At 31.2% G+C, this 16141-nt stretch overlaps 1 protein-coding gene across 2 annotated transcripts in view; it reads left to right on the top strand.

Moving 5' to 3' along the window:
- Positions 1-16: 16 nt before the first annotated feature.
- LOC142329230 (putative ATP-dependent RNA helicase pitchoune) overlaps positions 17-16141 on the top strand; it is a 65606-nt gene continuing 49481 nt past the window's right edge. Inside the window, exons 1-4 of one of the 2 annotated variants that reach the window (XM_075373641.1) lie at positions 17-241; positions 8008-8100; positions 10120-10221; positions 13909-14010. In XM_075373641.1, the coding sequence (XP_075229756.1) occupies positions 148-241; positions 8008-8100; positions 10120-10221; positions 13909-14010 (391 nt within the window). In that variant the 5' untranslated portion in view covers positions 17-147. The remainder of the gene's footprint in view (positions 242-8007; positions 8101-10119; positions 10222-13908; positions 14011-16141) is intronic. The other variant, XM_075373647.1, reaches the window with a different exon arrangement.

The following is a 16141-nucleotide window of genomic DNA, read 5'->3' on the forward strand; positions in this document are numbered from 1 at the left end:
TTCTAACGTTACTCTAATATCGATATTTCACATTAATCGAAATGAACGCACAAATTAATGTGGATGTGAACCCTCTATATTACGTTTTGTGGAGTTGTAACTATTGTGCTGAAAATATTAAAATCGTTCAAAAATTTCGAAGAAATAATGATGAATGAGCAAGTTCTGCTGAAAAAAATTAAAAATCGAGAAAAGAAGAAATTAAAGCTTTTATTTCTTAATAAAGAGACTGGAGTGGCAGGTAATTAAATTTTAGCTTTTTATTGTGCTAGGTTGTATTAGAACATTTGTATCGTGTTTGATGTTTTTCATTTAACAGAACTAAGTTACGAATTTATTATTTAATATTTGATTTTATTAAATTAACTTATCTATTAAATTAAATTATTAGCTTTGCCACATAATAGATATCAAATAGTTATCGGGTTGCTTACCTAACCTAATTCTGAAACGTGTTAAAATGCCATTATCCAGCAAAGCCGCCTTAATGAATCTTGATATCTTGCCGATGCTGAGGGGGCTTCAGTACTCAATGATACAGAGTAGCTGTAACCATATCGGAGAGGTATTTGTTGAGAGCCAGACCAAGGAATGATTCCTGAAAGAGGGCAGCAGCTCTTTCAGTAGTTAAGGGCGTAGGTAAGGAGGACTTTAACAGCCCCATCATCACTCAATCTTCTGAGTACTATGCAGCTTAAAGCAATGCAAAACCACAGCTTTTTATTTTTCCAAGAGAATGTAGCTCTCTGTGTTTTCATGTAACAAAGATAGAGGTGCCTTTCTTGGTAAAATATTCTGGAGGTAAACTATTCCCCCGTATGGATCTCCAGGTGGGGACTACTTAGGAAGAGGTCATCAGAAAATAAAAAAATAACATTGTATATGAGTCAGAGTGTGGAATGTTAGAAGTCTAAAAAAGGTTAGAGGGTTAGACAATCTTAAGAGGGAATTAGATAAGTTGAATGCAGATGTAGTAGGAATTAGCGAGGTTTAATTAAAGGAGGAAAACGACTTTTGGTCAAGTGATTTTAGAATAATTAACTCAGCTTCAAATAAAGAGCAGGCAGGAGTAGGTTTTGTAATGAACAAGAAGATAGGGAAGAGAGTACCGTATTTCAAAATTCATAGTGATAGAATCATAATAAGGATAAAATCAAAACCTAAGCTGATAATGATTGTTAATGTCTATTTGCCTACTAGTGCCCATGATGATGAGGTAGAGTGTGTATGTGAAGAAATTAACAAAGCAGTTAAACACATAAAGGGGATGAAAATTTTATAATAGTTAGAGATTGGAATGCAAGCATCAGAAAAGGGAAGGAAGGAAATATTGTGAGGGAATACTGGCAGAGAAAAAGGAATGAAAGAGGGGACTGGCTTATTGAGTTTTACACGAAGTATAATTTAGTAATTGCCAATACCCAGTTTAAAAATCAGATTCAATAGAAGAATATACACGTGGAAAAGCCATGTGATACTGCATGGTATCAGATAGATTATATCATGGTTAAACAAAGATTTAGAAATCAACTCTATGACTGCAAATCTTATTCTGGAGCAGAAATTAATAGCGACCATAATTTAGTGATAACAAGATTTAAATTGGAGTTTAAAACCTGAAAAAAAGATGTTAGCTGATGGTGGAATTTTTAGAAGCTTGAGGAAGAGGAGGTAAAGAAGAGTTTTGAGGAGGACATTGGAAGAGGTTTGAGTAAAAAAGATAAGGTAAAAAATATAGAAGAAGAATGGGAGAATGTTAAAAAGGAAATTCTTAAATCAGCAGAATTGAACTTAGGCAGAAAAAAGAGAACTGGTAGAAAACCTTTGATATCAAAGGATATATTGTAGCTGATGGATGTATGTAGAAAGTATAAGAATGCTAGTGATGTAGAATGTAAAAAGAAATTAAGAAATAGTATAAACAGGAAGTGCAAATTAACAAAAGAAGAGTGGATTAAAGAAAAGTGTTCAGAAGTGGAAAGAGAAATGATCATGGGTAAACTAGATGATGCATACAGGAAAGTTAAGGAGAATTTTGTGGTACATAAATTAAAATCTAATGATGTGCTAAACAAAGTTGGTACACCGATTTATAGTTCGAAAGAAAGGTTGTTATGTGAGTGGAATATATTGAAGAGTTATATGAAGGAGTGAATTAGAAATTGGTGTTATAGAGGAAGTGGAAGAGGATGAAAAGGGAGATCCAATACTGAGATCTGATCTTAAGAAAGCATTAAAGGATTGGAGTGGCAGAAAGGCTCCTGGAATAGACCAGATACCTGCAGAATTACTGTGCAGTAATGGGCGCTTCTAATGAGCTTCGTGATATCCATGACATGATTAAAAACAACTTTACATCCATCTCAGAAATACTGTCATTGGATTTCTGTCAGTGGCATTTTATCCCCCATAGAGCTCTCCATTTTGGAGGTATTTGGGAAAGGGCTGTAAAGTCAATGAAACGTCATCTTCTTTGCATTGTTGGCAACAGCTCTTTAACATTTGAAGAAATAGCAACATTACCAATGCCAGTAGAAGCATATCTAAACTGAAGGCCACTGTCTAAATTATCCGATCATCCCACAGATCACTCTTACTTAACTCCAGGTGATTTCCTTATTGGTGAATCTATCACCAACCTTCCTGATCCTGATCTGAATTATTTACCTGTTAATAGAATAAGTAGGTAGCAGCAAACTCAGTAACTATGACGAAGATGGTCAACAGAGTATTTAACATTTCTTCACCAATGTAATAATTGGTCATCAGTGAAGCAAAATCTCCAGAAGTGCGCAGTTGTTCTGATTACGGATAAGCAAATTCCACCCTTAAGGTGGAAACGAGCAGTCATCCAGGTGCTTATGGTCTCGTCTGAGTAGTTTCAGTCCGTACTGCTCAAGGTGTGCATATAAACAATCCATTGTTAAGATCTGCCCACTTCCAACACTGGACAAAGATGAATAAGTCTTTGTGTAATGTTTTTTTGTTATTGTTTTTATGTGCTATTATTGTTGGCAGTGTCAGAGTTTGTGTTATTACATTGTTGAATTTATGGTGTAAATAATTTTTTGTAGTTATTTCTAGTGACCATTTGCATATGTACAGTTTTGATTTTGTATTTTATCAGTTGAATTCTAATGTTTATCAAGTGCTAGATTTTTATTGGTCTATTACTTCTTGTACCATTTAGTACTTTACATTGTCTGATTCCTTTGTATTTTACAAGGTTGTAATTGTGTTGTTTACTAATGTTATTATGCTTGTTTAATTCATTATTTTGCAGGACTGTTTTGCATTTCTTATAATGATTTATTTATATTATTTACTGTTGTACAATTTATGTTGTATCATTTATTATTTGCAATGTAATCTTAGGTTACTTGATTTATTTTTGTTGTTTTAAACATTATTAGAATACTATGTATGTTTGGTGGGTGTATTATGGGTGTTTGGTTATTGTCGCTGTCAGTAGGTGCACTCTGGTCCAAGTGGGTTTTGTGGTAACTAGTGTTAATTTACTTGACCAGCAGTGTGTATGGTGTGGACAGAGAAAGTCAGCTGTGTTCCTTTCCCTTTACGGGTCGTATGAAAATTGTTGTAATGGATACTTATAATTAGTTTTCTGTTTTCATTAGCTTTCTGTTTAATGCATATTAATAGCGTGTTGTTTGTAATTAAATATAACTGTAGTTCATGCATCCAGTGAATTTTATACCAGTAGCTGTACAGTCAACTTGCGTAGACCTTTACGTTATGACCGTTCAGGAGGGATGGGTAGATGGGAAAAATTGTACAGGCAGGTAGTATTTGGATTATGTAAAAAATTGTTAGGGATGTAGGATATAGGGGGTATATTGAAATGAAACATCTGGAAATAGATAGGGAATTTTGGTGAGCTGCATTAAACTAAAATGTCAGAAGACAGAAAAAAGTACTGGAAAGAGTTCCAGATATGATTTAATATAATGGTGCTGTTCTAATCTAACTAGCTTAGTTTATATTACTGCTGGCAGTTTTTTTAGGCCTATTTTTCAATATTGCCCCATTTCTAGTATGTTTAGAATTTGAAGTCTGTTGATACTGCTGGCAGATTTGTAATTTTCACCTTTGAAATGGTTTGCACTGTTGATTCTATAGAAGGCTTTTAAATTTAATTGTTTGAAATTGCATCCCATTTAAGCAGTATAGAGCAATATACTGTTGGAGGAGTTCAGTTTATTTATAATAGAGCCATTGTGTTTGTTTAGTAGTTGTGTTCTGTAAACAACATAGATTTTTAAAAAAGTAAAAACATTACTGTTATTTGGAATGTTATTTGAATAGTAACAACAACAATAGTAATTAAAATGCCAGACATTCGAGAACCAAGAATTTCTTATATGAGGGCAATGAAGCATTTCAGAAATCAATGACGGCCATAATTCATCTCGACGAATCATACATACTTAGCAGTCACCTTAAAAATCAATTGTGGTCAAACAATTCAACAATGGTGTCCAACATCCAATCTTGAAAGAGTACAGATTAATAATTATTCATACTGGCAGTGAAAAAGGTTTTATCCCAAATGCCTCGACAACATGGAAGGCAAAAAATCAAACTGGAGGTTATCACAATAATGTAAATAAACAGTGATATGTTTATGAAATGGATGAAAGAAAATTTTCTGCCAGATTTGGAGCCAAGGATTATTTTATTAATAGGCAATGCTCTTTACCGTAATGTTCAAATTGATAAAGCCCCGAACACAAAGAGCAGAAAACAAGATTGAAAGATCGGCTTGTGAAACACTACATTCCTTTCACCGATGCTATGTGTGTGCCCAAGTTGTACAAAGTGGTAAAATTGTACAAACCTAGATTTTGCCACTATATCCTTGATAAAGTTGTTCAAGAGAAGGGTCATAATATCTTTAGACTGCCACCATATCAACTGGACCTCAACCCAATTGAACTCTAAGGGTTGATGTTAAAAGCTACATCACTAGTAAAAATACATCTTGTGGTTTTCCTAAAGTTCAAACGCTAACCGAAGACAAGATTGCTAGCATGGGCCAAGATGACTAGGTAAGGAAGTAGGTGCAACAGCGTAAAAAAAATTGAAGACAGGTACTTATCAGAGGAAAGTGAGATCGACAACCTTGTTGAATCGTTTGTTATCTCACTGCAGAGCAACTTTAACTACGAGAAAAGTGAAGAAGACTCAGATGACATGACTGGGATTGAGCCACGTGAGTGAAAAAGTGAAGGTACTTGAAAAAGTAACTAATGACTGTTTTTTCGATTTGTATAAAGTATGCCTTGATTAATACTTTGTTATTATGCCTTGATTGTAATATAGTGATTGTTAATGTGTTAAATGATAAGTGATAGATAAAACTGTAACATCTTTTTAACCATTTCATTGTAGTGTAAGTACAGTAAAATGTCGCTTCTTACTGTTACTATAATAAAATTTATGAAATAGTTCATAATAGTTGTAATTAATTAGCAGAAAATATGTTTTTAAATATTATACTACCTAATTTTTTTTTTATAGCGGTATTACAATAACATACTTGTCTCTGTATTTTATTAAATAATTTCACTTTTTATTGGATAAATTGGGATTAAAATATTTGTAGTTTATGCTATAGATAAAGTACCATACTATAAGATCATATTTTGTTGTTAATTAAATAAATTAAATTAATTTAAATTCAATCTAAATACATTAATTAATGAATTCATAATAATTATTTCTAAATTACATATTAATGAGGTGTACTATCAGTTAATTTAATTTTGATGAATGTAGGTTTAGCAGTTCACATTAGTTGTACTACAGGTGTCAGCTAATAAAAGTGAACATGATGTTTTCAGTTAGGGTAGTAACAATACAGCTGCGCGCACAGATAGTTTGGCTCAACAGTACATGTCTTTGGCAGTGTATGGTATGAAGCATGTATGTTGGCAAGAATGTGTATTCATTCTATCTTTAAAAAAGAGATTTCTATGTTTCTAGGATGCTGGAAAGGGAAGATGTTTACCATCTTCATCGTTTAGGATTAGAGTTGGTGGTTCATATTTTTGTATTTGTGTTTTAAACATTTTATAGTATTCCCTTGTATTATTTTTATTGCTGTCAGTTTCAATTTGTTTTAGTAGGTCTTTTTGGAATTGTCTTTTGGTGTATCTTTTTGTGTTTTGTGGGTTTCTTTTCTTTGTTTTGTTAGATGCAAGTGACTCCTCTGATTGGTCACATTGGTGTTTGATCCAACTTTGGTGCCTTTTCTCTACTGCAATGTCACAATCTTTATTCCACCATTGGTGCTTGGCTCTTGGTTGGATTAGAGCAGTTTGTTTTGCTGAATCTTTTAGTTTTGTCGAGTTTAATTTTTTTTTTTTATTATTTTTGGTTGCTTCTTGGTAGTTTTGGTAATTTATTAGATGTCTCTATTGTATTCTTTTTTATTCTTAGTGGTTTTTGGTATTTTCTTTTGTGGGGAGAAATTCATTTTTATTTTGATGTAGTGATCTGATCCTATGTCTTCGCCTTTTAGCACTCTGACGTTCTGTATCTGTTTATGAAAGGTCTTGTTCATGCATACGTGGTCTAGTTGCCATTCTCTTTTTTCCAGTCAGGGTGTTTCCAGGTTTTGAGTTTACAGGTTTTTCATAAGAAGTACGTAGATGTAGATATCATTCTGTGGTTTCTACAATATTCTATTAATTTCATTCCATTTTTGTTTGTACATTTATGTGCTGCATGTTCTCCTACCACATCTCTGTTTTCTTTTCTCTGCCTAGTTGGGCATTGAAATCTCCTATCAGTATCTTGATGTGTTTGTTGTTGATGTTGGTAGTTATTTGGTCTAGTAGTTCCCAAAATTTGGCCTATAGTGCTTTTTAAAACAGGAAGAAGTTTCATCAATGTAATTTGGTATGTGCTCTCTCTGGTCTGAGTACAGAACAAGTTGAGATGCCTTCCAATTAGACAGTTCATTATCAATAATAGATCTAAAACCTCTGGCTGGCTGTAAACATTGTTTACATCATTTTGTGGATGGAATGTGTTGTTAATTTACAATCAATTAAAAATGTCAAAATCAATTAAATTTCTACCAACTCTTGCATTGAAATCCCTCACCATGAAAAGATCTTAACTTTGAATTTCTTTTATCTTACTTAAAGTAACTAAAAGTTCTATAGAAATATCTTCTAGAGCATGTACTGCCATGGTTTATGTACATAATAAATTTCTCATTCACCATTTATTAATTTTTTGTTTCTTGCCTATTGAAAGCTTTGAAAAAAGATTCATTTAATTTTTTTTTTCTATCTGTTCTGTTTTAAGTAATGTACTAGTCTATTAAAGTCTTTATTTGTTTTTAAATTACTTTACTTCCACATATTTTCTCAAAATTAAATTCTCTTCAAAATTTCTGCAAATTTTGTTTGTTTACTAATAAATTAAATAAATTTATGACACTTAACTTTTTGGGAGGACTTTACAACAAATTTTCTGATACTTGTGGAGATACAATTCTGGGACTTTCTTCAGGTCAGTTACTAATTTTGTTTCTTGTATCCCAAGAATTTCATTGTAGTCTTTTACCTCTGGAGTAAAAATCAGGATGAAATTTTTCATGAGTAGAATATGTCTGGAAATTTTTCATTTGGTGTGCTTTTGTTGGAAGTATTATTTTTTGTAAAATAATATGCAGTTTTATAGAATGTACTCAGTGAGTTTTAAGCATATCAGAATGTGCAGTTAGTTGAATAATAATGAAAATTATAATATATTTACCTACCCTAAGTAAAGCTATTAAATTTTAGTAAGTCATTCATGTAAATAATAGAAGATTTCATTTAAAATATTTAATTGTACTTGAAAATTCTGTCTCTTTTTATCTGTGTAGGATTAGTTTAATTGAGATTAGACTGGTGGTCCAGTATCGTGTTATTAACCACTTGCCTTATTGTACTTAAACACTATATAATTGTGAATATTTTATTTTCCATTTAGAAAATTCCATAGAAGAAGTAGAATCTCACTCTTCACAATTACCACATACTGTGTTGAAAAGAGTTAGTGATAGTTCAGATGGTTCTCTGCCAAGTAAGTGTACATCATATTAGTATTTTGCTTATGTGGAATAGTTATGGTACAGCTTATTTTGATCTACCCACTGGTTTGGTCTAGTAATGAACGCGTCTTCCCAAATCAGCTGATTTGGAAGTCGAGAATTCCAGCGTTCAAGTCCTAGTAAAGCCAGCTATTTTTACACGGACTTGAATACTAGATCGTGGATATCGGTGTTATTTGGTGGTTGGGTTTCAATTAACCACACATCTCAGGTATGGTCGAACTGAGAATGTACAAGACTACACTTCATTCACACTCGTACATATCATTCTCATTCATCCTCTGAAGTATTATCTAAATGGTAGTTACCGGAGGCTAAACAGGAAAAAGAAAGAAAGAAAAGCTTAATTTGATATGAATAAATTCATTTAATTTATGATGAATTTCTTAATTTTGTTGGATTGTATTAAGCTGATTTGTATTAAGTTAACACTAATGTTAGTTATTTATGTGTAAAAAGGAATATAAAGTGTGTTATTTCTTACTTTTTAGTATGGTTTTTTTTTGTTAATCTTATTATTTTATGTTATATTTTTAATTTTATTTTTATGTAATATATAGCTTAAATTGCTTCATTTATTACAAAAACCTAAAACTATAAACCTGTACTTTCAACTTAACTGTTAAGCTTTGATCATATTCCCATTGTTTACTAAAGAAAGCTACTTGGGTGGTTTTGGAGGCTGCTCGTTGGTTAGAATTTTACAGATTCATATTAAATGATCTTGTAAGGACGAACGTTATCTTTAAATTACACACCTGAAGATAAAATTACTGGTCTAGTGGTTAACTCGTCTTCACAAATCAGTTGATTTCGAAGTCAAGAGTTGTAAGGTTCTGAAATCTGCCATTACCCTAGTAAAGGCAGTTACTTTTTTATGGATTTGTATACTAGATCGTGAATACTGGTGTTCTTTGGTGGTTGGGTTTCAATTAATCACATTTCTCAGGAGTGTTCGACCTGAGACTGTACAAGAGTACACTTCATTCACATTCATACATGTCATCCTCATTCATTCTCTGAAGTAATACCTTATGGTGGTTCTGGAAGCTAGAAGAGAAAATAGTGGGAATATAAATTCAAAATCTTCATATTCAGTCTGGTCCTCACAGACATTTACATCTGCCAATATTCATCTTAGGTTTCAAATTTAAACATTGATTGAAGCTGTGCATAAATGATAAATTTGTATCCTACAGATTTTGTTGTAGCCGCATGTATTTTTATATTTTACATAATTTTATATTTTAATTTTGGAATTTTATAATATAAGATGCAAAGTTATAATACAGAAATTATTTTTAAATATGGAGTAAATTTTTTGGATAGATAATAAGAAGGAAAGGAAAAAGTGTAAAACATGAAGAGGTAATTAATATTCACCAAAAACACTGTTTCTTTCATTTATTCAGTAAATTTAAGTTGTCTGTTTATTTTAAAATATAATTAATATATCCTATATTAGCCAGAAGTTTATTTTTTTTAGCTTTGTACAGGACAGAGTTTGTACATATTGCACACAGAAGGCAATTTCATTTATAATTTTTTGTGCAGCTATTTCAAGATATGTCAATATTGTTTATATACATTGTAAAATTATTTAAAACTAAACAATTATTTAACTCAGAAGTTACATTTTCAAATCTATTCACATGACTGATTTTGTAAATTCCCTTATAAAAATATATAAATAGAGTAACAAAAGAGAAATCTCATGGGCTTTTTTTAAAGGTAACGTCAGTCTAAATAAAATAACTATAATGTTGTACAGTAAATTTTGCAGTACACCATTGTAATGTGAATAATTATGAGAAGTAAGTTTGCTTAGCTGCTTCTTTTGCTCGTGTGTAATTACTTTTATTTTGTCATGCTTACATCAGAATATTTAATGTCAGAAATCAATTTTTCTTGATCATAAGAATGTAATCCTTTATCTTGAACATAAGTTCTTGATTGTATTTAACTCTGAATAATTTTTTTTTCTTTTTTAGAAAAGAAAAAATTTAAGCTATTACCCAACAGTGATGAAATTCAACAAGGATCAAAGAAAATTCTGGAGTTCAATGAAGAATCACGTGACAACCTTGTATCAAGTAGGAGAATAATGTGCAAATTCATACTTTTTTAGTTGAACTATTACATCTTAATTTATAGTTGTGGAATGGTGTATGGAATTAACAAGAGTAATCTATTTTTATTAATTTTTTTTTTTGGAATATTTTGGTGATTTTCCTTTCTTTATTGTTAGAATTTGTTGAAATTTTCTCCAGCATAATTATCAACTGTTTGAGATATAAATGTTTGCTGATCATTGCTTTCGTAATTATGTTAGTATGTATTCAGTAATTGATAGCTTTCTCTCTATGAATTATGAAATCTTGCTGATGGTGAGGAGACTTTAGTCTCAGTGACACAGAGTAACTGTACTGAAGGTGCAACCATATCGGAGAAGTATCTGTTGAGAGCCAGACTATATATTGATTCCTGAAAGAGGGCAGCAGCTCTTTCAGTATTTGTTAAGGGCGTAGGACTTAAACGCCATATCAACATCACTTAATCTTCTGAGTACTGCACAGCTGAAAGCAGGGGAAAACTAGAGCTGATTCTTTTTTCCAAGAAAATGTAGCTCTCTGCATTTTCATGTAACAAAGATAGAGGTAAAGTATTCCAGAGGTAAACTAGTACCTTGTTCGGATCTTTGAGTGTAGACTACTAAGGAAGGGGTCATCTCAGAAAATTAAAAAATAACATTCTACAAATCAGAGCATGGAATGTTAGAAGTCTAAAAAAGGTTGGTAGGTTAGAAAATTTAAAGAGGGAAATGGATAGGTTGTATGTAGATGTAGTAGGAATTAGCGAGGTTTGATGGGAAGAGGAAAACAACTTGGTCAGGTGATTTTAGAGTAATTAACTCAGCTTAAAATAGAGAGGGCAGGCCTGAGTAGGTTTTGTAATGATCAAGAAAATAGGGAAGAGAGTAGAGGATTTCAAAATTCATAGTGGTAAATCATTATAATAAGTATAAAATCAAATCCTAAGCCGATAATGTCTATATTACAAGTGCCCATATGCTTACAATATTAAGCATATATTAATGTCTATATGCTTACAAGTGCCCATATGCTTACAATATTAAGCATATATTGTCTATATGCTTACAAGTGCCCATCATGATAATGAGGTAGAGTGTGTGTATGAAGAAATCGACGAAGCAAATCTTATCCTGGAGCAGACATTAATAGCAACCATAATTTAGTGATAATGAAATGTAAATTGGGGCTTAAAAACGTGAAGAAAAGGTGTCAGATAAATCAATGAAATTTTGAAAATTTTGAGGAAGAGGAGGTAAAGAAGAGTTTTGAGGAGGACATCGCAAGAGGTCTGAGTAAAAAAGATAAGGTAGAACATATATAAGATGAATGGAAGAATGTTAAAAAGGAAATTCTTAAATCAGCAGAAGCGAACTTAGGCAGAATAAAGAGAACTGGTGGAAAACCTTGGATATCGAAGGATATATTGTAGCTGATGGATGAATGTAGAACGTATAAGAATGCTAGTGAAGTAGAAGGTAAAAAGAAATTAAGAAATACTATAAACAGGAAGTGCAAATTAGCAAAAGAAGAGTGGATTAAAGAAAAGTGTTAAGAAGTGGAAAGAGAAATGATCATGAGTAAAATAGATGAAGCATACAGGAAAGTTAAGGAGAATTTTGTGGTACATAAATTAAAATCGAATGATGAGTTTAGCAAAGTTGGTATCCCGATTTATAGAGTCGAGGAGTCGAAGAGGGTGAAAAGGGAGATCCAATACTGAGATCTGAATTTAAGAGGGCATTAAAGGATTTGAGTGGAGAAAGGCTCCTGGGATAGACCGGATACCTGTGGAATTACTGCACAGTGCTTGTGAGAAAATGATAAATAGATTATATAAACAATTAGCTTAACTACTCCTGCATCAAAAATCTTTACTAGAATTCTATACAGAAGAATTGAGAGGGGAGTGGAAGACAAGGAAGCAATTTTAGTCCTCATATTATTGGTAGAAGTAGATTCAAGAAAAACAAACCAACATACATGGTATTTATAAGCTTAGAAAAGGCATTTGATAACATAGACTGAAATAAAATGTTCATCATTTTAATAAATTTAGGGTTCAAGTATAGAGATAGAAGAACAATTGCTTATATTTAAAGGAACCAAGCTGTAACAGTAATAATTGGAGAACATAAGAAAGAAGCTGTAAGAAGGAGTCTGACAAGGATGTTTCCTATCCCCATTACTTTTTAATTTTTACATAGAACAAGCAGTTAATGATGTTAAAGAACAATTTAGATCTGGAGTAACAGTGCAAGATGAAAAGATAAAGATGCTACGATTTGCTAATGATATAGTAATTCTAGCCGAGATTAAAACAATTTAGAAGAAACAAGGAATGGCATGGATGAATTCCTATGCAAGAAGTACCACAAGAAAATAAACAAGAACAAAACGAAAGTTATGAAATGTAGAAATAATGTAGATGGATCTTTGAATTTAAAAGTAGGAAGAGAAAAGATTATGGTGGTAGAAGAATTTTGTTATTTGGGAAGTATATAGTTACTAAAGATGGACTAAGCAGTATCGATGTAAAATGCCGAATAGCTCAGGTGAAATGGGCTTTCAGTCAGAAATATAATCTGCTTACATCAAATTTGATTTAAACATCAGGAAAACATTTTTGAAAGTATATGTTTGGAGCATAGCTTTATATAGAAGTGAAACTTGGATGATCGGAGTACCTGAGAAGAAAAATTAGAAGCTTTTGAAATGTGCTATAGGAGAATGTTAAAAATCAGATGGGTGGATAAAGTGACAAATGAAGAGGTGTTGCAGCAAATTGATGAAGAAGGAAGCATTTGGAAAAATATAGCTAAAAGAAGAGAGCCACTTCTTAAGGCATCCTGGAATAAGTGCTTTGATATTGGAGGGACAGTTAGATGGGAAAAATTGTGCAGGAAGACAACATTTGGAATATGTAAAACAAATTGTGAGGGATGTAGGATGTAGGGGGTATACCGAAATGAAGTGTCTAGCACTAGATAGGGAGTCTTGGAGAGCTGTGTCAAACCAGTCAAATGACTGAAGACAAAAAAAATAAATAAATAAGTAAAGTTGACAAATTGACTTTCAGATAATTGATAATGTCTGACTTTCAAATAATGTCTTTCAGATAATTGATGACAGTTTTCAGCCTGATTTCATCTACATACTAAATTAATTAATTTGAATAAGCTTGAATTCTTTTGATATTCAATAGTATTCATTAGTACTGTTTATTAATGTATGTGGAAGATTATTGTCAAGTCTTTAATCTCTAACTAGACTGTAGAAAGCAGTTATGACATTTTATAAAATTTCCCTTTTAGCTTGTGTTTTTTAGTCTTTTTTCAGAATTTATGTTTTAAGTTTTTCTTATTCACTTAAAAAGTAAAAACACAAATTAATAATATTAAAAAAAAATTAGAATTTTGTGTCTTGTAAACTAAATTATAATAATCTTTTTATGATGTAATGTTTGAAAAATATAAATTTGTTTAGAAACGTTTAAACTTTAGAAATTTTTTCTGGTAAAGAAACAGATAACATCAGTGGTCAGTATTTAAGTTTAATATTGACTCTAGAGTTAAAGGAGTCCTGTTAATGTTTTAACAGCAAATTGTTACTGTTTTGATTGCTATTGTTTTCACTAACATATACTAAAAAATGTATTGTTTAAGTAAACATTGATTATTATTGTTATAGGTACAAAAGTTAAAGACATGAAGAAAAAGAAAAAGAAATCTAATGCTGATAGTAATAATTCATCATTAGATCAGCCAACAAATGAGTTATCTAAAATTGAAGGTATATTAATTCACTTTATTTCATATTCATTAATTAATTTTTGTATTCTTTTAACTTGTTCATTAAGTCTTTAAATACTTCTGAAGATTGCTTTCTTTTTTAATAATAATAATTGTTTTATTGTGAATTCTATTTACATTTTCATCAAAATGTCAATTCAGATTTAGAACAGTTTGTTTTCATTGTGTGAGAACACAAAAATATATATATGGGGGATTGTTCATGGCAAGTTGGTTATTCAGGTAGTACTTGTTATAACTGTCTTTATTTGCAATGCTTTTATTAATATTGCACTAGTTTGTTGTTGTTTTAAAGTTTAACGATCATAATTTCTACAATGACAGACTCCTCATACCTTTTTTACTTCCTTGTAAGAAGTAAAGGAAGTATTGTGATTGTGAAAAATTTTGGTTTTCAGTTGTCAACAGAAATATCCATTTTGACCATTCCTGATTCCATTTTGACTAGCTTTGGCATGATTACATTTGTATGTGTATATATGTATGTATCTTGCATAACTCAAAAACAATTAGCCATAGGATTCCATAATGAAATTTTGGATTTAGGACTGTTGTGACATCCAGTTGTGCACCTCCCCTTTTGATTGCAGTCAACTCAACCAAAAGTATCCAAAAAACCCAGAATCCAAAAAAATTGGATTTTGGATTTTTTCTTAACTTCATTAATAAGCAAGCCTTCATTGAGAGCTTTCAACAATATAATACAAGTGGTAATTATTTTAATTGGTTCCAGAATTATAACCTAATAAAATTTTAATTAATGAAATATTTAGATCTTACAAGGGAAAGGGGTTCGAATCCGACTTCTTTTTTTTTTTTTAAATATATTGATTTGTTAATAATTAACCTCTGATTGTAAAAAAAGGTACAATTAATAATTTCATAATAATAATAATAATCATGATGGCGATAAATAAAAAAAATAAATTATTAATTAATAAAAAAAATATTAGAAGTTATTAATGAAATAAAATTTTACACTTTTCATTCTCCTTGCTATGTTCACTTTACATATTTTTTCAGGTGAAACTAACTAATACTTTTTAGCTAGTTGATTTTCCTGAAATGAATGTCACTTTCTCCAGCAAAATTTTTCAATTTACCTAGCCTGCCTATTTCTATCCAAACGTAACATTTTAATATTATTTTCTTAGTTTCTCTACTGAAATCAAAGCTAACATCCAGATGTTTATTTCAGTACTGATAGTAAAGCCTGACTCAAGCATTTGTCGTAAACTATTAATATTGAGTTTTTGGTATATGCATTAACTTGTTTTGCAGGGAGTGTTAAATATTTCATTTTTTCTCAATTTATAATGCTCATTCAACACTTTTCTTAATGTATAAACTGAAATAAGTTGCCACTGTGTTTTTATTTATACCTATAATGGCAATTTCAAGTTGAAGTTCTTGTTATGAAATAACTTGTTCTGGATTTTTGTTCTGAACTGATGTGAAAACATTTATAATTACACACTTTGTTGGATTTTTTAAAACAACTACTTTGACTTAAATGGGGAGAAGACATCATTGGTACTAAAGACTCTAATGCTTGAAGTAGGAAATAAAAATTTATGTCAAATACAGCTGGCAGCAAATAATATTGGCAAAAAAGGGGGATTTATGCTTGCGAAAAGTTTGGAGAACAATCATAATATAACGGCAATAAAGTTTAGTGAAAATCATATTGGAAATTGGGGAGCTGGGGAACTTGTTCGGGTTCTAAAATGTAATAACTCTGTAAAATACCTAGATCTTAGAGATATTGATATTGGGGATTGTGGAATAGAGTCATTAAGTAGTATGTTACGGTATAACGATTCTATAACCCATATTAACCTTGCTGGAAACTATATTTGCCCAAAAGGAGCTAAGATACTTAGTAAAGATTTAGAGTATATTGAGACTGTAACTAATATAAATCTTGGTGAAAATAATATAGGCTATGAAGGAGTAAAGCACCTTTTTAAAGCATTAAAGGTTAATAATACTGTGGATGAAATAGACCTTGAACATAATGATATTGGTGATCAAGGAGCAAGCATACTGGCTGAATTTTTAGCAAATAATAGAACTATCAAGAGACTACACTTAAATGGTAATAGTGAGGG

Source organism: Lycorma delicatula, chromosome 1 (assembly GCF_047948215.1).
Source record: "Lycorma delicatula isolate Av1 chromosome 1, ASM4794821v1, whole genome shotgun sequence".
Taxonomy (NCBI): domain Eukaryota; kingdom Metazoa; phylum Arthropoda; class Insecta; order Hemiptera; family Fulgoridae; genus Lycorma; species Lycorma delicatula.